The sequence below is a fragment of the Pezoporus wallicus genome, unplaced genomic scaffold, assembly GCF_028554395.1.
Source record: "Pezoporus wallicus isolate ANWC-B61680 ecotype Strahan unplaced genomic scaffold, APGP_CSIRO_Pwel_v1 contig_2908, whole genome shotgun sequence".
Classification (NCBI taxonomy): Eukaryota; Metazoa; Chordata; class Aves; order Psittaciformes; family Psittacidae; genus Pezoporus; species Pezoporus wallicus.
In genome coordinates, this window is record NW_026642179.1 from 2,601,110 (window position 1) to 2,627,934 (window position 26,825).

Consider the following 26,825-nt stretch of genomic DNA (forward strand, 5'->3'; position numbering starts at 1 on the left):
TGCCATATGTTGATTTTTCCAGGCACGTGGAAATGAGCCAGCTGCAATTATAAAGAGCTGGTGTCTCCTAAATTCTACCTTAGTGTGGGCTCTTCAGCAAAATCTAGCTATCGGGTTGGAAAGTATGTACAAATAACTGAATGCAAACCCCGTGTTCATCTTCCAGGTCGTCTCTAAATAACCCTGCAGTAATTTCTACTCACGATCAGGTAAATAATTGACTCCCACGGGGACGGAACTTATATGCAACTTGTCATGTAAGTAGAGAATAATTAATTACACTCTTATTTACAGTTTGTCTGATAAGAGCATTAAATGGCAAGTAACTAGAAGAATTTCAAGGTGCTGAAATGTTTGCTCTCACCCACTCAACATGTAAACACAAGGGGAATGAAATTAATTTGGCACTGGCTTACACCATGGCTCCTCACAGTGACGGGGTTTGGTTTTTGCAAAACAAGGATCACAGATGCCTCTGTCCTGAAGCCAAAATCAAATTTTGTTGATGCTCTACAAGGTAATAAAATGTTCTAAATACACCAGCAGTTTTGAGAGGCTAGTTATCTACTCTGAGGCCCTATAGGACCTGCATATATTACTTAGATTATGAAGCAATGTATGTCCTTGGTTGTTCTGAATTTTCTCAATTTAGCCAGTGTTACCGGTCCCTGGCTATGCTTGTATTTACAAATGTAAGCACCTATATCTGGAGTAAATCAGGAGCTTCAGACACTGACTTGCCTGGCTAAATACAAAATCATTGATTTTGAAGAGAGTGAGAAAAGAACTTCAAGGGCAAGGAAAGAAGAAAAAAAAAAAGAAAAAAGAAAAAAAGGGGCACAAACCAATGACAACCTCCATGCCATATTCACTTGCACCCTCTTTAAAATTTCATTTTGGTAGAACTAGGACATCTGTCACAGGTCTCTTAATACCTCTCTGACAAGGTGAAGATAGAGCCACATTAAGACCTCTGCACTTGCCAGCGAAAGATGTAAGCTGTTCTCATGCTTAGTAAAAATGGGGGCCTAAGATTTCAAATTGCAGTCATAAAAATGAAATAAAAAGCAGAAAGGCAGAAAAAAAGGACAAGGAGGCTGCTTTTATATGAACCATGAAAAAGTAATTCCCCAGGCTTTGCATACGTTATTTCCTTTGCATAGTCTTTTCTGAATTAATTTCCCTGCAGTTTTTATAAGATCTTAACCTACTGAGTGAAAATAAGCTGATGTCAAAAAAGTTGCGCTAATAGGAACAAACAGCTTTAAAGGACCGGAAAGTGGACATACGTTCTCTTTTATAGGTCACTGCTTAATCCAGCTCGAAGGGCACTGGAAAGCAATGTTGCTGCCTTTTTGTGCCAGTAAACAAGCCTGTCTGTGAGGCCCATCCCCAAACCAAGGGGCTGCAACCCGAGCAGCAGCCTCAGTGGAGATGAAGGTTGGACTGTCAGGGGAAGTGTTTCACCTGCACATGCTAAGGAAAAGTCCAGTCTTCACTAGCCTGGTAACTAACTAAACCTGTGTCTGAGCAGAGATGTAATGATGGTCTAGGGCACAGGCATAAGGCAGGAAGGAAATTCTGCACTTCCATAGAAACTAGGCTTTGATGTCAGTTACCCAGTGATTTTTTTTTATGTTAACAAAGGGAAAAGCAACAGTAAGTAAGAAGGATTCCCATGAGCTACATTATTATCAATGTCAATTGAGTGATGGCTCTAGAAATTATAACCATCTGCAAGGTATATGTACAGTACAGCAAACTCCCTCCTTTAAACCCAGGGAGAAAAAAGCCCGTTACTCTTTTCTGTAAAGTAGTGAGAGATTGGCAGGTGAAATGAACATATTCACATGGGTATTAACTATTATCATTTACTGCTGCTATTATTCAGTTTTGAGAAAGAGAACCCTTTCCCAGCTACCCAGTTTATTCAAGAAATGTTTAAAATCATATTACGATAGGATTATTTTACATAATTTCACAGCTTATGGGTCTTGACACATGTTTAATTATCAGTGCACGAGCTTTTGTTTTTTCCCTACCAATATTATTTTATGCATCCTTCTTACCTCATGTGAATCACAGAAATACATACAGTAAATGCAACTTCTAATAAAAGCTTTCAAATTTTTCTGATTTGAAAAGGAGTAAGACACCTGAACTAATAATCTAGAAAATAAAATTGCCTATGACAAAAAGATATAGAAGAGCCACAAATCTGTTCTATCCCCAAAACCAAAGCAACTAAACAAATCTATCCACATATTTTATCCATTGGCACAATCTGCTGACCCACTTCCCTGAAAACCAGGCATGAGAAATGGAATGCATCCAGGAGGATTTCTGCAAACCACATCTCCATCCTTGTTTGTTTCAAAGAGCTGTCAAGTCCATATCACACTGCACTTCAAAGGCTAATTTCAGCCTTTCAAATGGTGCATAACAATTTGAGTCTCAAAACTGTGTTTTGTAAAACAATAGCAACAAAGTCACAGAATAGAAAAAAAAATGTAGCCTGTTGTGAACACAAATATTTTAGAAATGCTCATTATGTTTGAAGAGCACACAATAAACATGAACAAAACCCCAAAATAAAATAAAATACCCAAACAACCAAAGAAACCTCTCCCCAACCCCCTTTTTCTTCTGTATAAAGGAATTGCCATAACACCATGAGCCCATGAGAACCAACTTGTAAGGAGCAACAAGGATGTTTTACAAGTGAAACTTACATGAGTTAGAGTCATTTTAAATAAGCAGATTAAGAGCAGAAGGAACTGATGCTATTGTTTCTCCTTCAGTGATCTCTGTGATTCTCACAAGATCTCTGTGTCACTTCCTGCAGTGCCTTTCATGGATTGGATAACACCAATAAAAATATTTCAGAGAAATCTAATCAACGTCTTGACAAAATAAATGAAATTTCCTTAGCTACTGTCTGGGCTTTAACACAAGATATAGGAGACTACAGACAACAGTACAATAACTAGCACAAATAACTTGTGAAACCTCTAAGTTTTGTTGAGATCCAAAAGCTGGAGACTGATGGAGTAAACTACCTTATGACTGTACTCCAAGCCTTTACATATTTGTCTTGTGTTACTGAGAATTCAACAGGGGTTATGTTTTCTGTAGTCAGAGCTGACTAATCAAATGGTTTTGTACACTCTTTAAAAATCAAATTGTATTTTTAAAAAAAACACATAATCAAAGATTTTAATGTTTTTGGATAGAAGAAGAGAATCAAGTGTTTGGCACTTGACAAGTGTTTACTTCAAGATGAATAATGCAACACAGTTTGAACACATCCCAGATACAGGTTGTCAGCCTTGTTTTCTTCTGCATAAGAAAGCCTTGCTTCTGGATGCATGAGATTAAAAGCTAATGATATAAAATGGACAGTCTTTTTAACAGGTTAGATAAGCAATTCAAAGTCTGCATGCATGTTCAAACGTTTTGGAAATGCAGTTCTATGTGATTCCAGGCAGTTTCTGCTACTAGGCAGAGAACTGTTTCTCTCATGCTTTTTCAGTATTTCTGCATCTAATTGGAGAAGAAGTGGTTGTTGAAATGGAAACACAGCCAAAAAAAAATGTTGGCCAAAGTCTTCCCTACCTCTAAAAAAATTATGTGGAAAGTCACAAATAGGTATTTATTTCATCCAGACTTTTTTGGCTTAACCTGCAATATGTAGAAGAGAAAGAGGACTGACTAGGTTTCGGCCATCATCACTAAGACTTCAGGATGAAATCCTAACTCTACAAAAGCAGTGGAAGCCAAGTCTGGATTTAAAACATAGGGTTGATGCTTTAATACTCATCTCCCATTAATGTTCTTTTAAATCTCTTCCAGACCTTTGAAAACCTTAATCCAAATGACTTCATTCAAAACTGCTGAAATTACCCAGAAGCTTTCATGAACAAGAGATACTGAAATTCCTCTGCTTTTTGCAGCATAAAATTGTATGCAGCCCAAAAGGTGCATTTAAGAGATATGAATTTCTGTTACAACATCCAACGAGTCTAATGGGAGTTTAAAAAATTATAGTGGAAGCAGAGGCCGGGCAGGTTTCACTGTGATGCCTAATAAATATTACAGATAAAGCTTCTAGTATCAGCTCTGAACTTCGTGCAAATCCTGTCAGGGTTTGGCAATGCTGTAGGCTGATACAGAACACAGTCCTGTATTTCCTCTTGTATTACAGGGGTCAGGAGTAAAAGCCACCAGAGAAAGACCTGGCACTGAGAAAATACTAACCCTTCTCCCCATTAGCTGAAAGGTGGTTTTTTTCCTGAATAATGAGAGGAAAATGAATGTACAATGTTTCCAGACATCTATCCTCCCAGCAATTGTGCTATTAAAGTCTGAAGTTGTTGTTGGTTCTCCAAATGTCATGGTTTTTTGAAACTCAAAAAAATCCTCAACAGATCTTGCCATGCACTGCCAGAAAAACTGTACCCCTCATTTTCCCACATAATTTACAGAAAGCTTTTAAATGAAATTTCATTTCCATTTCAGTATTCAAGAAATTTCCAGCACTGCATTTTACTTGGTATCAGTTGCCCCGAAATCCCTTTGCCTGTGATGTCATGTGGGCAAGAAAGGCCACAAAAGGACCCCAGGACAGTACTAAGCTACTGCTTTCATCTCACCCCTAGCAGAAACTATCCAAAATTGGGGCACCTGGTCTGAGCAAGCTGGATTAATGTTGTCTGGACAGACATGACCAGGTCTGGAGGGTAAGTTATCACACCATAACACCTGTATGAAACATCTGGGATGTATAATCCATCACCCTCTACTGCGTATACACTAAAATCTACAGCTCGGTTCCAGGCTGTAGACATCTTCTTAATGGCTAATGTGAGTAAAATCAAATCTCACCACACACACACGCCTCAGATGCAATTGACAAGTCCAGAAAATAGTTCCTCCCTCTGTGAGGGGAGGACCCGATGACAACATTCCTGTTGCACGTGCAGCTGCGCTCCATTGCCAAGCAATATTAATACGGTTATGCTGCACAGCACAGTTCTGCTGCTTTTCCCTCAGAGAAGTGGACCCACTGAGTTTAACAGAATTATACATGTGGAAGGGAGTTTGGCCCCATGCCCACTAGCTATGGAGCCATGGAAACACCAGTTTCAGTGCAGACAGCACCTCGGCTGCATACTAAGCAGCTAAAGGCCACATCACCACAGCTCTGCTGCTAACAGTAGCTGACCCTATTAGATTAAAGCCAGTTTAGGCACAAGTACCTGAGATGTAATCACGTATCCTGATTGCACTGCAGACCCATCCAGCTAAAGGGCTAGGGAGTAATTGCTACCAGCACAGGGGGCCAGTTCCAGATCTTGCCTCCTTGCTTGAGCATACTCTGTTCTTTACGCCAGCAGTGCACTGGGTCAGGCTAATGTTCCTTGGTTAACTCTCTGTTGGCAGCACTTCTACAGAGCAGAAATTCCCCAAAAGCGCAGTGCGGAAGATGCTCAACTGGAGGAAGTCTGATCTGAGACCACTGATGCCTGTGGGAGCTCCCTCTTGAAATGAACAACTGGAAATTAATCCAGAAGAATTTAAAGCTGAAGTAATGCTTCTTGTGCTGCATATATAAGAGACTGCTTTCTTCTCTTTCAGTTTGTACAATTTGCATGGATTAAAGACTGCAAAAGCATGATCCTGAGGATGTTAGGCTGGTCACTAATTTAGGGGACTACCCAAGCAAGGAAGGATTATTTTATCCAATTAAGAAAGAGCACAGTGTTTAAGACAGAATTTGCATTAAAGCAGACAACTCTGAATTATAAATACTGTTGAGTCTGAAATTATGATCGTTAAACTCTCCTCACATAACAACATTCTACTGGCACACATTGTAAATCACTTCCTTTTGCTTGCAGTAGATGAAGCCATCACTCAAAACACTCAATTATAAATCTGAATACAATTTAAGAGGTGAACTTTTTCTAGTTCTACTGAGGGCAGAAGGGCAATGCTGATGGTGTAATACCGACGTTAATGCATTACTTATAACTGAAATTTAGTATTCAGTAATTCACTCATTCCTGTGATCAGAACAGGCAGCAGTTTGCTCTCCTGGATCCTATTCCCCTCTCTGTAAGCACACTAGGTCTGCCACAGGCAGGTTACCCAGTTCACCCAGCATATACTTTTGAAAACACAAGAGCAGCTTGGTCTCAAACTCTCCACAAACACGTTCCTTTCAGGGCCGCTTTTACACATCTATAAAAAGTGTACATTAATTGGAAAATGTTTCTTTTTTTAGCAATTACAAATAAGCTGTCTCAAAAGGACATGTGAATCTATAATAAAAAAGAACCGGAAAATAAAACTCAGTATCTTCATTTATGTGTTAACAACAGGAAGATCGGATTTGTGGTTTACAAACTATAATTAAACACAGGTATGGAATCATTCAAATATTAAATACAGCATCATTAGTTTTCATTTTCCTATGGAGATGAGACAGACATTAACATGTACAGTGTTAAAACTCTTTACCCATCTCAGCATCTTTAGGTGCCAAGATTTAATTATGCTTTGTGCCATGCTAATCTGCAGAGATGCTTCCACTTCAGCAGACTCTCCTACCTGCCTTTGTTGAAGTAAAAACTTAAAAATTACCATTTCCAGTGCAGAGCTGCAGTTTACCAAAATGCAGCCAAGTAGGGTTTTACAATAGTAATTGATTCGTCAAAGTAAACGCTTCCAGTTCCAGTCACTTCATCTACTTAACAATGGCAAGTATTTTGAAGGTATTTCAATTCCAGACTTTTTTTCAACTGCAGCTGATGTAAGACTGGTCTAGATGTACTCGGTGATCAATAATTTCTAGAAATGACCAGAAGGTAAAGGAACTCCCATGGGTAAAATTGCTCTCACCTTCATAAAAATTTCAGCCACCCCTTACTGACTGTCCTTATTCCCCATTCACAAAGCCCATCTGCTTTTTGGTTTGGAATTTTTTCTTTCTTTTTTCTCTCCCCCTTCTTTTTTTTTTTTTTTATTATTTTTACTGGTACTTGTAATGACGTGCACGGCATTTTTCTGGGACAGAGCAACCCCCTGGACCACCGGGCATCGATCAACACTGGCTAGCACATGGTCCACTGACAAGGGACTTTGCTCACAATAAAAACATAAACAATGTTTGACCAACCAGACTTCAAATTTAATGAAGATGCCAAGAACAGTTCCTACTCTTCTTGAAGGGAAGCTCAAGAAAAGTTCCTTCCTAGTGAACTGCTTTTTCCAGATGGGTTCCTGCTCAAAGTACCACTAGGGTTTGCTCTTATTTCTAAAATTGATGAGACATGAGATGGTTTGTGCAGACCCAACAGCCTGCTCTCAGCAGAAGAAGGAGGAACTGCTCCTTGTTTTCCTGTCTTCTCACAGCCATCTGCTCCTGCTACTACCATTGCCTGCTGGACTACTCACTGTGAAGGCTGAACTTGCTACCCTCCACAAAACTAGGACAGCTGAAGTAGTAAGCAGGGCTGGTTCCAAAAAACAGGTCTGACAAGTCCCAGAGGTACTGCAAGAGTGGGACTCGATGCTTTGTACAGGGCAGGACTGCTCTGTGCAAAAAGAAGTGAAGCCTCCTGAAATCAGCAAACTACCGGGATGAAGCAACATGAGCCAGGTAAGCCTAAAACTTGACACCACTGTAATAAACATAATGTAATATTGTACTTTGCAAGTTGCTTTCTCGCTCCTCATTTCATAGTCAGGTCTTAGAGTTGGTACTCAAGTTGACCCCGAGGCATGCAAAAACAGTCTGAAGTCAATACAGTCACTGAAGAGAGGAAATTGTCCAGCCTCAGTTCAGCCAGTTAGTTAAGGATGTCCCTGGGCGTTGGGATGTGGGTCACTGTCAAAGTCACGTGTTCCAGGTTAGGCACAGCGTTATGGATGAGGTCTATGCCTGCAAGTAGGCACTGGGGCAAAAAGGTCCTTACCTGTGGCCCAGACCTACCACCTTTATAGAAGGAAATAAGGTGGAAAGAGTAACATTAACTTCAGAGTAAACAAGCTACTGTCTTGCTGGTCCACCTGTTATTATGTTAGTGTGTGGGATTAAGCAGACCAAACTGCTGGACTTGTACAGAAACACACATGCAGACGCTTCTGAAGGCATTTGCAGTGCTTCCTAACACATTGAGAAGCAAAACGGTAACACTTTCCTCTTAACTCTGTAAGTTACCCTGCATGTGCACAGCGGTTTCAGCACTCTGGGAAGGTTGGACCTACTGCTTACACAAGGCTCCACAGCCTAGTACCTCCTATGTGTAGCGTCTAACTCGTTCTGGCTGTAAGACGTTCAGAAACTCAGGAAGATTTGTAAAGTCATGTATATGAGCATGGACAGAATTTCTGGAATGAAGAAGAGGAACTATCTGCAAAACCACATGATCCTTGGCACGGCCATCTGAGGATTGCTTGTTTGTCCCCACCATGTGTACCTTCTTCAGCTCCACGGCTCAGCCCCTGCCTGCTGCTATGTAACCCAAATGCCATTCAACACTCTCCCAGAGCCACTAGTCCAGCTGCACCACCTGCTTGGGAACCCCACACACCAGCAAAGCTGGTTGTTGTGCCTTTAGCAGGACACTTCTCTTGAAGAGCTCCCACGCCATTCACAGCTGCAGCTCACAGCTGCTGTTCAAATCCTTTGATATAAGAGCCTGAACCTAGCCACAAGCTTTCCACCCATGAATTAGAGACCTGCAGTGAAACTCTTTGAAGACAGAGTTCACAAAACATGCTTTAGTTTATTATTTATTTGCTTTCACAAATCTATAGAGTGACTGGTTTTCTAGCAAAAATTGTAAGAACTTAAAACTTAATATCCAAAAGCAAGGTCATGTGACCAAATAAACTCCAATATTTTGTGTGGAAGCACTACTTTGTTAGTAATTGTGGCTTTAGAACTCAGGGAGGGCCTTGGCATAAATCACATAGCCTTAGCAATAGTCCTGGAAAATCTATTTTATGGGCCATCAACCTCTCCTGGTGTAGAGAAGGACCAATTTATCTACCAGAAAGCTCACAGTACGGAGGGAATATATGTAAGTCAGACACAAATAAATACCCAAACTTGCATTAAATGCTTTCCAAGAAGAGATGAAAGGGGAGAAAAGGGGAAGCAGAGACAGTAAATACCAATTTTAAGCTCTTCACAAAGACTTTGGAGCCCCTATACTTCTAAAGATTACAGTGTAAACAACCACATTTTTCTAAGCAAGAAATAATTTTTAGTTTTGGGAAAAAATAAGTTGATCTATTTCTATTTTTCAATAGTGTATCTATATCAAATGCCTGCTATGTGTTGATTCTGTGCTTGTACCCTAGGGCCAGCTGGCAGTGGTATATGGCCAACTGGTGGTGATGTATTGCCCAAAGAGGTTGTGAGGATCCATGTAAACATATCCGAAAGCTGTGTGCCCACAGTCCTGAGCAAGTGGTTCTAGATGGAGCTGGGGTATTAGACCAGAAGACCTCCAAAGGTCCCTTCCAACCTCACATATACTGTGATTCTATGAACTATAACCAGGACAAGGTTATGAAACCCTAGCACTGTTATAGCCAGCCAAGCTGAAAGTTATGGGGACCGATGCTGATTTTAGTTAAATTTGGTGCAATTCAATGGAACACCATTGCTTTAGGTGAAGTTCATTTGAATTCACAGTGTAGGTGACTAAGCACAGTAATTGGCTCTTCCCCCGCCCCCCCCGAAATATAATCTGTATTTGAATAGCAGCTATTTTCACAAAAATAGTCTTTTCATGCAATCATAGTCTTTTTGTGACTATTTAGCATTCCACTGCAAGTTAACTATTGAACTGGGCTAAATGGCTGCAAATGGTGTGTGCAAAGAAGCCTCTTCTTTGACTGCTATAAAACGCAATCCAAAATGTTTACTGGAGAAATACAACTTCACATAGAATTGGAAAGCAAAATGCTTGAGAAATGAGGTTACAGGGTTTACATGAGGAGGGTGAGAGAGGCTGGGTGTGAACCAAAGTGACTTGAGCAGAGGTAAGTGCAGGTGGAGGAGAATGAAGGCTGAGAATAGCGAGAAGAGATGACAAGTGAAACAGCAGGGGAAGAAGTGGGCTGGAAAGAGGCCAAGGAAACAATAGTGAAGGGACAAACTCTAGAAAGGATAAATGCAAGAAATAGGCTAGTATTTTATTCTTGGAAAAATACCTATATCTGACAATTACAAGTACTGGTGAATACCAGGAAATGGTTGTTAAAATTGCTGAATTTTCCTTGACTGGCTGTCGCTTCCTCAATTTTTCTTTAAAGAGGGCTAGAAAGCTTAGGACTGAAATGTTCTTTCTGGAGAATTGAAATATTTGCTGATTTGCTGGGAAGCTTCTTAGGCTCCTCTGTCATGGCAAGAACTATAAAATAAGTTTTGCCAGTCAATCCAAATTACTATTTTACCTTTCAAACCCTTTGAATACCCAACCACTACAATATTTTTAGCCCAGCATTAATAAATAAAACATCCACGTATTCTGCCATTAAAAAAATGAAATCATCTGGTATTTAATTCATGAGGGAAAGGCAAAGGAAAGATTCGTCTTTGCACTTTTCTAGAAATTTCTTTCAACCCTCCAACAAGATGCTGTCTCAGAGACACTCTCCTATCTCCCTCAAGTACTGAACCTAGTTACACAGACTGAAAACCGGATTAGCCTGTAGCTTATCCATGGATAAGCCCCCCACCAGCATTTTAGGTGCTACTCAGCATTCTGTTATGACAATGTGATAATGTGCCATGGTAACATATGCCCTCAGAAAACATCTGAGCTGAGGTACCACTGCAATCCCTCTGTGGCTTGTACCAGCTGTGTATCACAGAGGGATGCACTAGTGCAATCCAGTCGCACTGTGGAAGAGGACCCAGTGTCTTCTGCTTCCTCCCTTTCAGGATACAAATGACCTCAAAGGGAAAGGACCAGATAAAAACATAGTGTTGCTGCCTTCTACTCAGCTAGGAATGCTTCCTTTCTCTGGAAACGGGAAGATAAAGCACCCTTCTCCAGTGCAGAGTTGCAGGGATGGAGGAGCACCATTAACAAGGCAATGCTAGCAAGGCTGGCTTGGTGAGCAAGGCATGACTCCCAGGCAGGCAAAGCTGGAATGTAAGAGCCACTGGATCCTCTCCAACACCACAGCAGGTCCCAGCCACCACCCTCCCATGCCCCACCCCAAAGTCATCCTTGCACCTGCAAAGGTACATGCTGACAGCCAGCATCAGTGGGAAATTCCTGACGTATAATGGGGGGAGCTACAAAGCCAGGTGAGTTATCCTGCCCTCTCTTCTCCTTCTATCTGAACTGTTGCAATAGGAACAGGATGAGACAGGGGCACCAGCAGGTCGAGTCCTGCAGTAACTGCTTCTGTTCTCCCAGTGAGAACCAGGCTGGCTAAAGGGGTGTGGGAACAACTCGGGCTCCACTATGCCACTGCCGTCCTTTGTTTCCACAGTCTCCATGCTACAGACTACCAAAATCTGACTGCTCTTGTGCAAAACAGTGTCCACAGAAACTCCTCCACTGCTGTCACAAATCTGATTTTTTTTTAATTAAAATACATATTTGTTTAATCTCTCACAGTCAGAGCACCAATATTTAAATTTAGAGTTAGTGTTGGTCAGGGGACACAAACATTCAGGGAGTATCTTTATCTTGCCTCTCACCAGAAATGATTTATAGTGTGATCTGACTGGTTAATTTGATATAGCTCCTTTAACCATAACATCTTTCCATTCCTCTAGTAGCAGAGATTTAGCATTTCAGGCTGAGTACATATGTTGGATAAGAACATAATCCTCAGCTCTGGGCATAGGAGTTCATGGTAAGAGGATGGCTCTGCATACAAATTGAAAGCACTGAGATGCATAAAGGAAAAATACACTAAAACCTAATATGCATATTACGAAGGCCTTCTGGCATCAGAATAAATCATCAGTTATTTAATTTGCCATCTTTAGAAACAGAGTGACTACAGAAGAAAAAAAAAAGGAGAGAAAGATAAGAGAAAAAAAATGGGTATGACCTTTAGTCCAACACTCCAAGTAAAGACTTTTGATAAATACTTGCAGAGAAGGAATATGCCAGTACGCAAAGAGGAAAAAAGATAGATGAGACTAGATCATTTGCGTGGAGAAAAATCCCAGAGCTCCCATTCTATAGCCATTTCTGACAGCACAGAGATGGATTTACCACGGGGCAAAAGAGGACACTCCCCTCCCGCTTTATTAGCCTTCTTAATGTAGCACACGCATTCCTGGGTGCAGGATGCAGACATCTCTGCAGTCCATCTGCTTCCCCTCATTCAGGTTGAGGATCATCTCCTAATGCAAAAAGACTTTTCATTATAATTGAAAATTCACAGTGGGCATCCAGCAATTACCAGCCATCCATCACGCAGTACTGTAGGAACAGGGTAGCGTTTCTGGACAAAAACGTAAAGGACCAATCCCAGGCATCAGCTGACACCACTAGACTTCATTCTTTAAACTTGTTAAGGACAAAAAGAAATGACACAGTATGGAAAACCAGAGTGTATATGAAACTCCTGTATCCATTTGACATGCAACTCTCACACAGTCCCTGTGTTAATAATCTATAAACCTTCCAAATTATTTAATATCAGATGAAATCATGCATTTAAATTGCATTGCAGGCAAAGGGCCCTGTGGCAGAGCTGTTTCAGTCTGGAGCCCTTTCCCACATGCCCTGAAGCTCTGCTGGGTGCAGCAGCGTGGGAAGTGGACCTCAAGGTGTCCTCCTTCACAGCACCCTCCTTGCACAGTGAAGGCCATGGAGTTTGGCGTAGCTAAATCTAGCTTTGAAGAGTTAGGATTAGAGAGCCAAACTTTCTGAACACACAGTCTGAGCACAGCTGATCCGCCCTAGGCTGTGTATGACATCGCAATCCCTTCTATCCATTTCTTTTATACTAAATATAAAGTGCAGAGGTTTTTCCTTTATTCTATAAACTCGTCTGGCTCTGTGTAAGCTCTGTTCTCAAGGATATCTTCACACCCTCTGCTGACACCTTTCGCTTCACAAGTGGTAAGCACGTTCCACAGAATAGTCTCTCTTTCTTCCCAAAATAAATTAAATCTGGCATTGTAGTGTCTTCAGGGGAAAAGCATCATTTTGCTTTTCTAACAGATGACATTATGAGATTTTTTTTCTTTCTTTTGGAACTGTAAGATATGTTTTTATGTTATACACTGGAAGATTTGACTTTTCAAAGCTGTAAGCAGAAGGCTTTTGTATGGTGATATTGTTTGGAAATCGGGATTCAATGTAATAGAACTGGAAGAAGTAGGGGCCATAGAACAACAGCCATGTTGGAGACTTTTAAAACTTGACTGGCAGGTTTTTGTTTGGGTTTTAGTTTTTTGGTGGTGTTTTTATTTTTAGTTGGAGGGTATTTTTTTTACTATTCTATATCCTGTAGTTAAAAAAAAAAAAGAAAGAAACCTGTATCCTAGCACAGACAAGTAAACATATGAGCTAATATAATTTCAAGGCAAAACCTGTGAAAAAAAAAAATGAATCACCAAATCCGGACTCCCTTTCAACATTATAAATTGTTAGTAATAAAATGCTAGCATGATGTGGAGTCAGGCAGCAGAAACTGTAATCACAGTCCAAAGTAACTGTTCCTTTGGAGCTCATTAAAAGTATCGAGTCACTGTAATCTATTGATTTGAGGAGCAGTGGTTATCAATGAAAAAAGCACAAGGGAAATTTCCAGAAAGGATTCCACATATTCCCTTGACACAAGTATTTTACACCTTGATTCTTACAATTTTCTCTAACTCAATGCAGTGATGACCAATTCCTCTGCTCCAGCACAAAGCCATAGGACAGAGGCAAGCCTGTTCCCAACAGCCTTTCATTCACATTACTCACAAGTACCCCCACGGTGAAGCTTTAATGGTTTCCTGCATGACTAAGACCTAAGCTTGTCAAATATATGAAGACATGGTTCTCCTCACAGAAGAAAAAAAAAATCTCAATCAAAAAGCCTTCGTGAGAAACGTGAAGCTGTGAAACGAATGTGTCGTGATGGCAGATACCTGCCTGACTCTGCAGAAAATTTAAGTGATAATTAAGGCACGTTCTAACAACAGCAGCTCTAAGAATTTTATCCTTCATGTTATATTTAAGGCTCAAGTTCCAAGGCGCTGATGAATGCAAGAAAAAGCAGCTGACTTCAGCATAAAGCCTGTGACTGTAACCCAGAGTTTCAAATTCTACAAAGAAAGATGGCCTAAGATTATTTTAAATGAATTTAAGGGAAAAAAATAAGGTCAAGTTAATAAGATGGTTTCATACTTTTGAGTCCTAATTCATGATTTTGAAAAAGGTTTAACTGACTGTCATTTGTTTCCTGCTGTGCCCTAAGAGGTTGTCCAGAGAGGTGGTAGAATCTCCATATTCTCAGATACTCAAAACTCATCCAAACATGACCCTTAGCCCCCAACTTACCTGACCCTGCTTTGAGCTGAGGCTCAGATCTGATGGTCTCTAGATGTTCCTTCCAGCCTAAATTGCTGTTTGATTCTGAACAGTTAATACATTTCCCTATATCCTCAGAGATGTCCAGTCCCCGCTCTATACTACAGCATTTGCCATTTTATTGACAACCAGGGGACAATTCTGAATCATTTGCTTTCTCAGCTGGCCCGTTGGAGTCTCTTGCTCCCCCCTTTCCCCACATGCTGCAGTTGGTCAGCGTGAATTGTACACCCCCAGCACACCCCCAGCTATGCAGTGGAGCGAGGATTATCAGCATTAGTCAGCATAAATCTAGCTAGAAGGATAAATGAGAACATGCCTATGACATTCCAAAAGAAGTCAGCAAAACCTAGAGCTGTCCAGTGATAGCCAACCAGACCACATCCAGCTTACAGCACTACTGTGGCTTTTGTCTCAACATCTTTTAAGACAATCATGCCTTGCTTCTGACCCACAGTCTTAGCACTGCATCTGCAAGCAGTCCAACACAGCAGCCCTTGGCTTTCCTCACTCTAGACAAGATAGCTTGCTGCAAGCCCAGTTCCTTTGCGCTGTTGAACCTCAATGCAATAATTTATTACATTGGGAAATAAACATGAGAAAATCTGACCCTTTCTTTCTAGAGCACCATGAGACCCATACACCATACAGGACACCAAACAAACACAGAGATGGTAAATTATCATCTTAGAAAACCAAATCACATTAGCCTAAACATTTCAATGGCAAGATTGATTCTTTCCATTAAAACCAATGCTATATCCACTAGGTATCCACTAGCTCTCATATGCTTTAATCATATAACCAGCACTCATAAAGGCAACAAATCCCTACCTCCAGAAAAAATAATAATAAAAAAATCTTTCAGCTAAAAATAAAAGCACCCTGATCATTTAAAGCTGCTGCAAAGCACTACAGTCAAAGGGCCAAAACTTTCTTTTTTTAGCTTGCTGCAATTGTTAGCTTCTTTTAACTATTCACCCCTCTAATTATCAAGTTTTAAACCAAACAGAAACATGTCCATGCAGAAACAGAGAGAACTCAATTAATCTTCACAACTGTTCTGTGCGCACATGTAAGAAAATACCCAGTTTCTGCTGAATTCCTTTCATGAAGAAGAGAATTTCACTCCACATGCGTTCCCTCCAAGCAAGAGCAGCTCTGCTACTCAATACATAACTTGGGCTCTTTGACAGCATTTAATTTGGCTGTGCATTTGCCCTTTGGATAAAAATTATTTTCCAGACACCTATCTTAAATTACTTCTCAAATTCTGGTTCCTTCTGCATTTCAGATAAGCATGTGAATATATTTTGAACTGCTATTTCCATTTGTGTGATCACAGATATGGAAGTCTACTGTTCGGTAATTAACTGGAAGAGTGCAAGTGAAAGAGTCTAGGTAATAATGCCTGTCTTCAGATTTGCACCCGAGCAGAGCAGGATGAGAGTTTACGATCTGAAATTCAAAGGCCTCTGATTGTCACTGGGTTTTAATTTTGCTTTTAAATCAGCTAGCCTGTTAAAGAAGCAGGGATCAGCTATATTGTTCAGATCCATACACAAGTATCAGGTATTGGTGTAGAATTTGGTTTCCATCCAATGTACCTGTGTTTATACTGCAATGCCAGCAAAAGCAGGTATATGTTGAAACATATTTAAATCTGAACTCTTATTTGAACAGTCCCTGAAATGTGCAAAGGAAGAGAAAGAGGAGGCTTATGGCTCTGCCAGGAGAAAACCACCCTATGTTTGCCTAGTGCTAGTTACAAAACTTAAGTTTCCTGCAAAGAAGCTCCTCTTGTAAGAGCAGAAGCATTCAAGTGTGCTCTTATTACACTGGCGCCAGCAGGGGATTACAACAAACCAATTCTTGCAGTACAGCTACTTCCTAAGCAAAAAGGTTGCTCAAGATTTATCTTTTGGGGAGTATCTTTAAGTTATCAGACTCTCAGATTCCAAAAAATCAAAACGATCCAGCGGCCTCCAGTCTGCGCTACCAACACTGCGGTGAGCCCAAGGTCACCTGCATGTTACAGTTAACTCTGTGCTGCATGTCAAACTTCACGGCATCACCCAGCTGAGATCACAGGTCTTCCCGCTACAGCTTGATCCAAAGCTCATTTAAAGCAACATAAAGACATCCATTGACTTCGTTTGGATTTTGGACCTGTTCCCAGAAGCACAGAAGACTCTCTGATAGCTCCCAGCATCCTAAAAATGAGAGGCAACCCATCAGTTCTAGTTCCAACTAACAGAGGTCAATGTTGCACATAAACAACAGGTGAGATGGCAGAATTATTATCCGTATTCTTGAAGTGCCTCCATTTCTGTTAAATGCTGGTGGCAATCATATGGTGTCACTATTCTGCAGTTTTCATGATTTCCCACAACGCTTCTGAGGAAATTTGAAGGTGCTTCAGAGCCTATGGAGTCTTCAGTTGGTTTTCAAAAAAGTCTTAAAAATAAAAAAGCATTTTTGGTTTAGCACATTTTGTAACCCAAAGCAGAAGTAATTTTATACCAGAGATCGTTTTGAAATATGCTTAAGTATTCACTATGTATTCATTTGTCTTACAGAAAATGTCACAATTTTTCTTGTTGTATTTAATAACAGCCAGTTAATTATGTAAAATCCCTCCCCATCTGCTTATTCCTTCACACAGCGAAATCAGAAGTCATTACCCAGAGAAGGAGAGGCATTGATTTAATGGACTTCCTTGAAAAGGGATTACTGTATAGGATTCTCCAGTATTGATTTTGTGACATCATAATATTTTCCTTAGAAGCAGACACTGATGACTCAAGATAATTTCAGTACAAGATTAGGCAGGGGCAGCCAAGGTAGGGAAAGAAAAATTAATAAAAACCCCAAACCTCCCAATTTACAGTGAGCTGACTGCAATAAAATATTAGCCATGTTGTCTGTTTTGAATAAAAGTTCTCTTCAAAAAAGCCCAAAAATATCCAAGTGATGTTTCCTGCTTTCATCTCTTGCCCTGCTTACAATTACTTTCATGAAGCTATTGTGAGCTAGAGCATTTTCTGTAGGTTAATAGGCTCTCTTTGAAGGGATTAAAGTCACATCGATTATTAATTATTTTTTGATGTTTTAAACTGATGTAAATGTCCAGAAGCTCTGGTGAGCAACATCCTGTAGAAATCAATACCGAATTAAAACTAAAGCAGCAAACCACAATAACAACAAAAAAACCCTCTGCTTAGCTCCTGGGGGAAGCAATTGTGACTTGTTTCTGTTTGGAAGGCATACCTCCCCTTAGAGAACACCAGCAACTGGCATACATGATAATCATTTCTCAGTTATCTAGAGCATACTTATTTTGATGTGTCTATCTTTCAGACTTCAGGCAGAGTCTGCAGATATTTTGCATACAGAACAAAGCTAGGCACAGCAGTGCTAAGCAAATAATAAATAAATTAATTTCATTGCTGTTGGAAAATGTTAGAGCTGCCTTGCAGTACTTTGGGAAAAGACTAATTAGCATTCTTTCTGTGGATTTCCCCCACCACCACCAATAATCTCTACTGTTCTCCACATTTTAATAGCGTTTTTTCCCTTGGTTTTTTGTTTTTTTTTATTTTGTTCTTTTTTTACTGCATTTTAAGATTTCTGTGCTGTTTTTAAGTGGAATAAGAACTAGACCCTTCTCATTTGATAGGTCAACAAGGAGCAAAGATTTTCCGTGTTAAAATTACTTCTACATTAAAATGACTTCCATATGAACAAAGAGGAAATGATCCCAAATAGCTGTGGTGCAGATAAGAGACATATGCCAAACAGCCGGTTACACAAAGGTAACAAGGCGATTGGGACAGTCTGGGATCTGCTCTGGTGACTTCCCTCAGTCTTGGAGAACAGCCCCTTCTTGGCTGATTCTAGGCATCTGTCAAGGAAATAACTGAAAGCTCTTAATATAGGAGTTGCTGATGGACAACATTGTGACTGGGACCGACCTCCCTTATCCCAAACACCTGGCTTTGCATTATATAGTCAGAAGTCAACATAACTGAATAACTGTAACACATAAAGAAGCTACAGTTGTTTAAACACTTCTGACATGACTAGGCGATCTATGTCTCAACCACCTAAAGAGCACTGAGGTCAAATCATTTTAAAATCACAACTGTTAGATTGACAAGCAACATTATCTGTTTCTCCCAAAGTACTTAAAAAGGCATTTAGGATTTCCATGCCCCAAGAGGTTCATATCTACCAAACAGCTATCTCATGTTAAATCTCTGGCTGACATAGAATAGCACAGAGTTGTTGTTGACTTCTGTTACTTCCATTCAGCTCCTCTGAAGTGTTCAACCCTCATGCTTAGATGTCTCACTCAATTTTTCCATCCCCAGTATTATGTTTTCTACTCAGTCACAGTGCCTATCCCACGTATTGTCTTCTTGCCCAAGCTGCCACCTCAAGACCAGCATTTTAAAAGCAGAGTCTATTAATTCCCTCAAAAACATATCTCCTTTCTCTTAAAAACATATCACCAGCTCTCTTCCCTGTTACTATCAGTTGTGTCACCAACTTTCCCATCACTGATTCTTACTGTAAAACATTTCTTCTCTAAATACACACATATAACAGAAAAGAAAATGCAAAGATAACCATAGTAATTTGCGTACAGCACATACTACTTTTGCTCTGGTACAATGTGCTATCTTTATGGTAAGCCAGACATGATGCATACCATTTTATTTCTGGAACTCCTTCATTTAAAAGCCACTGTAATTTCCCAGCATGAGAATGAAGGTGTTCCAGAAATGAAATGCATCATGTTTGGCTTACCATAAAGAAAGCAGACTTCTTCCTTAGGAGTTGGTCCCTTCACTGGCTCTATTCATCCAAGATTACACAGCACTATTAAAAGCAAGGTAGCCTTTCTTAGTTTTCTTAGTACTCATAGGTACTAAACTCTGTGTAAAGACTTGATAAATGTTAAAAATGTTTTAAATTTAAAAGTTTCTTTTTTTTCTTTATATTGCAACCAACTACATAATTTCAAAGAACACCTAAACCCAAACTTAATTATGAGACTTTTAAGTTGTTTAGCAAAAAGACCTGTTTTCAAAGCTTTATTTTTTGACATTCATTGTCCTGACCCAGAGTTCTCGCCAGAGCTGAGACTGTCTGGTAAAATAAGTCTCAAGATGAGTTTAGACAAGCCTTTGTTCAGCTTAACATCCATTCTGAAGCTCTATAAGGTCATTTTATGATCTGCCTGGATTGCTCTGTGTGTTGACATCAAAAATGCAGATATTAGTGGGCTTCTGAAGTTCAGTCAGCACACTATCTGTGAGACCTTTAATGAATCACCAGGGGTTCACCACAGGTAAATCTTTATTTGGCATAGTCCCTGTCTTAACTGGAATGAGGGATCACCCTTGAGTGCAGCTTCTGACTGAGGTGATACAACCTAGAAATTGCCTTAATGACCTCATGCAGTTTGAATTTGGGGCTCATAACTCCTGCAGGGATGAAAGATCTTTTCTCAATGGTCCACTACCATTTCACCACAATGAAATCAGAAATTTGCCAGAGTAATAGCAGACTTGTATTCCACTGGTAGAGAGTTTTGCAAGCACCTACTACAGTTTCACAAACATGAGCTGGCATGCAAGCATCCTCTTCATTAGCTTTGCCCTCTAGAATCACCCTGGTCTAGAAAAAATCAATGAAAATAATGAAATAAGAGAGAATATGACTTCTAGAAGTTTGGGGCTAAGGATGACCATTTCTTTTAAGAAGAAAAGTATATGCTTTTGCAGGGAGGATGTTTTTCTCCTCCATATGGCCTGATTAGTCTTTGAGTAGTAGTACGCAGGAAAGTTCAGACTGTTTTACCTCAGTAGCTCCTCTAAGTCTGTCCCATCATGAGGAAACCTTACATTAGTTTTGCCAACAAAAATGAATTGGTAAGATTGGGGGTTTATTTTGGTGCTGGTAGGATATGGTTATGAGGAAAAAAAAGCCAAACCCAAACTTGTTTTCTCAATAAAAGTTTCAGCCAGCATCTCTAAGAGAGAGAAGAGATTGCTAAAAGGACTCAGTACCGTCACCACTGCCAAAATTCACATTGTGTGTTTGTTTGTTTTTTTTTATTTCCAGACAGGAGGAAACTGTGACGAAACACTGGGGCTCCCAGCTATGAAGTCACCCTTTCTCTTAAAAATGCTTCTCCCACAAAAAGAGGCAATGTCCTGATGGTATGGATTTTGCTTCAGATGATGAAGTGCAGATTCTCTTGAAAATGCCACCAACAGAAACACATTTCCTTTTGTTGGGTAAGGTTGTGCTGAGTAAAGTATTACAGAATCTAAATCTCTTGGAATGCCGTGGTCCATCTAAACCTGAATTTAGACTTCACTATGACACCAGACTCCATAAACTGATGTACTAGTGGACAGAAGTCTACCTGCTAGACATAAAAAGTTGTCCTTGCTAAGAGAAAGAAAGACGGTGTTGCCACTTTACATGCAGAGCCTGATGAACATGTGTAAGACTGATATACACAGACCTCAGTCTTCTGGAGAGACAATTTTCACCAAAGAGTGTCATCCCTCATATTTAGTTCTACTCGGAACTACTTTGACAAGCTTTCTCTTTGTTTTCCCACTGACAGCATTGGTCAGACACTCTTGGGGGTGTAATAGATTGTAAATTGTGCTCCATCATCAGGTTTGGCATATTTAAGATGCTTTATGTCCTCTGCTTAAGCTCTACCTTGTTCCACAAAAATAAAACAGCAAGGAAACATAAAATCACACAGGGGTAAGTGACTAACAGCATGGGGCATCTGACATAGTGGCCACATAATCCAGGGCAGAACTTCAACTGGTCAAAACTCAGTGCAGACAAGACTAAGGGAAGGTTACTGGATTGAATCTAGAAAAGATGGGAAAGATAACATCAGTCACTGGGATCAGCAAACATGTCTACTTTTTATTGTTCTTTACTTGGCTGATGTGCAGCTTTTCCCTTCAACTGTGATCAGCCATGCCTTTACCACACCAAAATGAGACAATTACAAAGCAAGCAGCTAAAGACTATGCCTTCCAGCCCTTCAGACTGGAACACCGGACAACGCAGACCCCTTGCAAAATGGCTATATATTAACTAAGAGATTCCCACAGCAGAATGGCTGGAGGCTTTTCTCTGAAGCAGGACTCAGCCCTGTTCCTCTGCCAAGTACTGTAAATCCATAGCAATATCTGAGCTTGCACACAATGCCTTTCTTCTGCTAGTTTCTAAACTAGCCATCACATGAGAAAACCACCGAAAAAGAAAAAGAGAATTATGAAGGTTCAAGATTTCATTGCTGTGTTTCCAAAAAGAAAGATTATGGTATTACCCTAGAGTACAGAAAGCTTTCACACTGCATTGTGAAAGAAGGAACTAAATATTACTAGCCCATGGGCAACAATATCAGGCACAAAACATGCAGTGTGTAATATCCCTGTTTGATCTCCTTTTGTCACTGGCTGTACCAGCAACCTCAGACAGCACCAGGAGTTAGAATAAGTTTGCACTATTACTTTGCACCCTGAAATAACAACAGAAATGGAAGAGAAAATGTGCTTTGAGCAGTTTTATTACCGTGCAAAGTCTGCTGATGATTTTACAAATTGCCAGATGGGTATATCAAGGCCACATCAAGTCAGTACAGCTTAGCAAGTGACATTTGGGCTGCTAAGGCTGAAACAGCAAGTACACAGACATCAGTTTTGTCTGTCTTCAGATTCATCAGTTCAATGACACTTCTTTCTCAATGAGTTTAACTTCCAGGTGAAACATCAATTTAATAACCTGAGGCTGGATAATTTTAGTAGTATTTCAACAGGTTGGCAGAACTAAACAGCACAAAACTAGGGAAATGCCTTGTTTTAAAATTAGCTGCTTGCAATTATTTGTCACTGCAAAAACATATGTAGACATTAAAGAAAACAAAGTGAATTTCAAGCTCAGGAAAATAGTCTTAGTCCAGTGATTTGAAACTAGCACTGCTCTTGCTTCTACAACTTCTCCCCTGTAATCATGCTTACTTTGAGCATCCACCAAAGTCTCAGTTCTTCACTTACTGTAGTGTCTAACATACAAGATAACTAATGACAGTAGACTTGCTATCCAATCAAAGCCATGATCCATTACATGAATCTGTGACATAGCGTCACTGATGCAGCTCTATCTTGAGTTACAGCTTTACCTTCCCTCACACTACAAAATTCTGATAATTCTCATCAGCTTTTTTTTGTCATTCCAGTCCTGGTTGGTCTGAGTTTTATTTGGTCCAGAAGCAATGGTTTCTTTCCAACAGAATGAAAACCCGAGGCCTTTGCTACCTTCAAACATTACCAAATTTCTTGATATTCATTCTTGAGATCCATTACTTATAAGTATAGTATCTTACAAATTTAAACTACCTATCATGAATTGTGATTGTGGGATAAAACAACTACTTAAAACTGTGAACTTCTATATTCAGGAACAAACTAGAACCTTTACCTTTCTGCTGGGCCATAATGTTCACAGTCTTACTTTAAAATAAAAATAAAATAATAAAAAAACCCGAAATCACCAAAATCCAAGGAACAAAACTTTGTCTGTATATTAACATCTTATCTTGCATAAATGTATGTTTCAGCACTTATGAAAATGAGACAGCTGACAGTTGACTACTATATGTGAACAGATGCTGTGAAAGCTTCCCTTTAAATAGTTCCGTCAATGCAATGTCAATTTTAGAAGTGACACCGCTGCTGTTCTAGGACATGATCCTGCAAACTCTTATTCACACAGGGACTTCTGCTGATTTCCACAGAACATTTACATTTATAGGACTCTGAGAGGTCAGGTCCTTAGCTGTGGAGTTCTGCTTAACAGTGACTGACAAATATACAACAAAGTTTTTAGTAGCACTGAACACTGTACGTTAGGGCAGTGACATTTATAGTCAGCGGTGTTCACCTAGATGCCACATACATTTTCTTTTCTAAGTTACAGGCAGAATATTAAATATGCCTGAAAAAAACATTAAAGGAGCAGCAGTGTAAAGACAGAGAATGTCATGTGAAACCAAGCTTGCAGTATTAAGCAGAACTTTGAAAAATTAATCTACCAAGAAGATAGGCTGAGCCTGAACACTGCACGGGGCTGATCAGAAAGCAGCGTTAAAACCACCGCGATACACCACCCGCCCCTTTGTTGGATGCGTTTTCACAAGGGTTCTCTTGCGGGGTAGGGGTGAATGAACGGTAAGAGACATTTAACAGGGAACACGTCGCGGCGGGACGCGTCTCTCCGGAGCCGGGCGGTGCTGAAGGACAGCGCGGACCCCGGCACGGCCCGGCCCTGCGGGCAACACCTCTAAGAACACCGCATGTCCCCTCTCTCGGCACTCCCAGTTGAGGGCCGGGTAACTTCGGAGGAGGTAGAGGATGGGAAGAAGCGCGGCCGCAGCTCCTCCGGGCTGCCGGCACTTTCGGTGGGGCTTTGGGAGAGGGAACGTATCCCGCCGCGGGCTGCCCGCCCGTCGGATGGCGGACCGAGGGGTCGCACCGCCGCCTCTCTCCCCAGTCCCCCCACATCCACAGGCAGACCCTGCGTGGTTCCCCGCGGGAGCACAAAGCAGAGCCAGCAGGGGCTGAGCCCCAGCCTCCGCCGCCCCGCGGGAGAGGCGGAGCGGGCGAGGCCACCCGCCGTCCCCGGGTTCCTCGGTCCCGCCTGGAAAGCACACAAAGGCGGCGCGGAGGGGGCTCGGCGCCCTCGGAAAAGGGGGACTCGCACCCCTCCCCTTCCCCGGCACTTACCTTCAGCAACACAAAGAGCCAGAGGAGACAAGAGCGGGCCCCCGGGGCCCCTCTCCGGCGGCTGCCGGGCATTGGGGGGGACGGCGGCCGCGGCCCAAGGGGGCTGCTGGGCAGGGGGGGCTGGTGCTCCTCTGCCCCTCGCCTCCCTCCACTCCGCTCCAAGCCGTGCCCGGCAATGGCGAATTGCGGCAGCATCAGGCTGCCGGCGGCGGCGGCACCGACCTCCCCGCCGAGCGGCGCATCCTGCCGCCCCCCGCCCCTTTTATTTGGGGTTTGCAGCGGGAGGGAGGAGGAGGAGGAGGAAAAGAAGGAGGAGGAGGAAGCGAAGGCGGCAGCGGAGGGTGTCTCCCCTGCCAGGAGTTTGGGTGATGCACGGGAAGGGGTGGGGAGAGCCGCTCACCGGCTCCGGCAGCGCCGGCTTCTCGGCGGGAGCGCCGCAGCCCCCGGCGGCAGGCGAGAGGGGCCGGGAGACGTCTGCCACAGCCCTCGCTTCCTCCGCACTGCCCTACCCTGCCCTCAGCATCCCCTGTCCGCGGGCGGGGAGAGCAAGGCGGCGGCCAGAAGCGCAGCCCCATCGCCGCTCCCCGACACGCACAGCGATCCCTCCCCAGTGTCATTTTTCCTGCCTTCTCCCCGCCGCCGCGATCAGGGGACAGAAATGCCGCGATCACGCATGGGGACAGAGAAAGGACGGGGCCAGCCTCTGCCCCGCATGGGGCTTCAGGCTTCTGAGGGAGGCGGCTGCTCAGCAGCTCCAGGAGCAGCAGCTGGCACACAGGCGCCAGCAGCAGACACAGGGGGTGGAAACAAGGCAGACTTCCTTACAGCTGTTCTCAGGAGGGAGAATAAATGTATGGACAACTCTTGAGTAGTTCTAAGTACAGGTCTAAGCCTGCCTGCAAAGGATGGAGAAGAACCCCTCCTGGCCCATCAGATACTGAGGCCCAGTGACTACAGAGGTACATGGAGAAACCTACAATCATCTCCCCTGCTGTGTCTTCCCTCCCACATCCCACTCTGCAATCATTCGAGTTGATCAGGGCCATCTCCAAACTTAAGGATAGGCAAGATATTCAGCCTGCAGAAGACTCCAGGGAGACCTTAGTGTGGTCTTTCAGTACTTAAAAGGGGCCTATAAGAAAGATGCGGAGAGACTTTTTAGCAGGGTCTGTTGCAGTAGGACAAGGGGTAATGGTTTTAAACTAAAAAAGCAAAGGTTCAGGCTGGATGTGAGGAAGAAAGTTTTTACACAGAGGGTAGTAAAATACTGGCACAGGTGGCTCAGAGAGGTAGTGGACGTGCCATCCCTGGAGACATTCAAGGCTAGGCTGGATTCTGGGCAACCTGACCTAGTTCAATATGTATATGCTCATTGCAGTGGCGTTAGACTAGATGACCTTTGAAGGTCCCTCCCAACCCAAACTATTCTATGATTCTCTGTTTGCAAAAGTCTTGCTTAAGCTGATGTCCTCAGGGAAAAAATGGGGGTGAGGGGGAACTAGAACAAAACCCCAAAACACCTATATGCCCCACCTATTTGACCACTATGATGAAAACAGTCTTTCCAAAATAAGAAGACTACGTCAGAATCTGGTTTGTCACCGAACACAATTTCACTCACACCGGTATAAATGGGGGTGCATCCTCGGTGCAGCTATCGAAGCTATAACCAACACCGATCTCAACAAAATAGGGTTATAAGCGTAATAAGGACAATTAGGGTAATAAGCATGTCTGGGACATTACACTTCAGAGCAACTTTGGAGCTAGGTGCGGTTCCATTGCTTATAGTAATGGAACACCATCTCACTTTTCCTTAAAAAGTATAAAATAGTGGCTGAAAGTAGATTCAATATTTGTTTTCAAATTTTCCAAGCCATTTAGGCAAGATGAACCCTATTATATTCTTGTGGGAATATCCTTTAAAATGATCAATTACAAACTTGTTTTCTAACAGCATTACTAAATTAGACAGTATTGAATCTGCATTTCAGAGCTCTGCGTGGTTTATATGGGGCGTATATTTGACTTTCATACAGCTTTGTCCTTCAGTCAACACAACTGTGATTTCAAAGTGGCCAAAGCCAGGGAGGGATGTACTTATTTTGCACTGAAATGGGCCCTTGAGCGGTGATTTGCCACACTTGATGGGGATTAATCCAGAAAATGAAGAAATTCAAGTCCTGCGTAGATACTGGCACAAAGCCCAAATTTAGAGCTCCAAAAGGCAAGTGCTATTCATATCTTCATTTATAAGAGGCTGGGGACAGAAAAGACCTACTCAGTGCTGCCAGTGAAGGACATACACCTCTCTTGTGTACCCATCACTCTGCTGGTGTTCGGAGTATTATCTGAAATTAGTATGCAAGGGGTTAACTGTAGCTAAATTTCCTTCAGTATACAGGTTTAGAAGGAAGAG

General features: G+C 41.8%; 1 protein-coding gene across 2 annotated transcripts in view; it reads right to left on the reverse strand.

The window, feature by feature from the left end:
* The window catches only part of PTPRO (protein tyrosine phosphatase receptor type O), a 151,418-nt gene extending 126,676 nt beyond the window's left edge, over positions 1–24,742 (reverse strand). For both annotated transcript variants that reach the window (XM_057427950.1, XM_057427949.1), the window contains exon 1: positions 24,407–24,742. In XM_057427950.1, the coding sequence (XP_057283933.1) occupies positions 24,407–24,601 (195 nt within the window). In that variant the 5' untranslated portion in view covers positions 24,602–24,742. The remainder of the gene's footprint in view (positions 1–24,406) is intronic.
* Between the last annotated feature and the right edge of the window lie 2,083 nt (positions 24,743–26,825).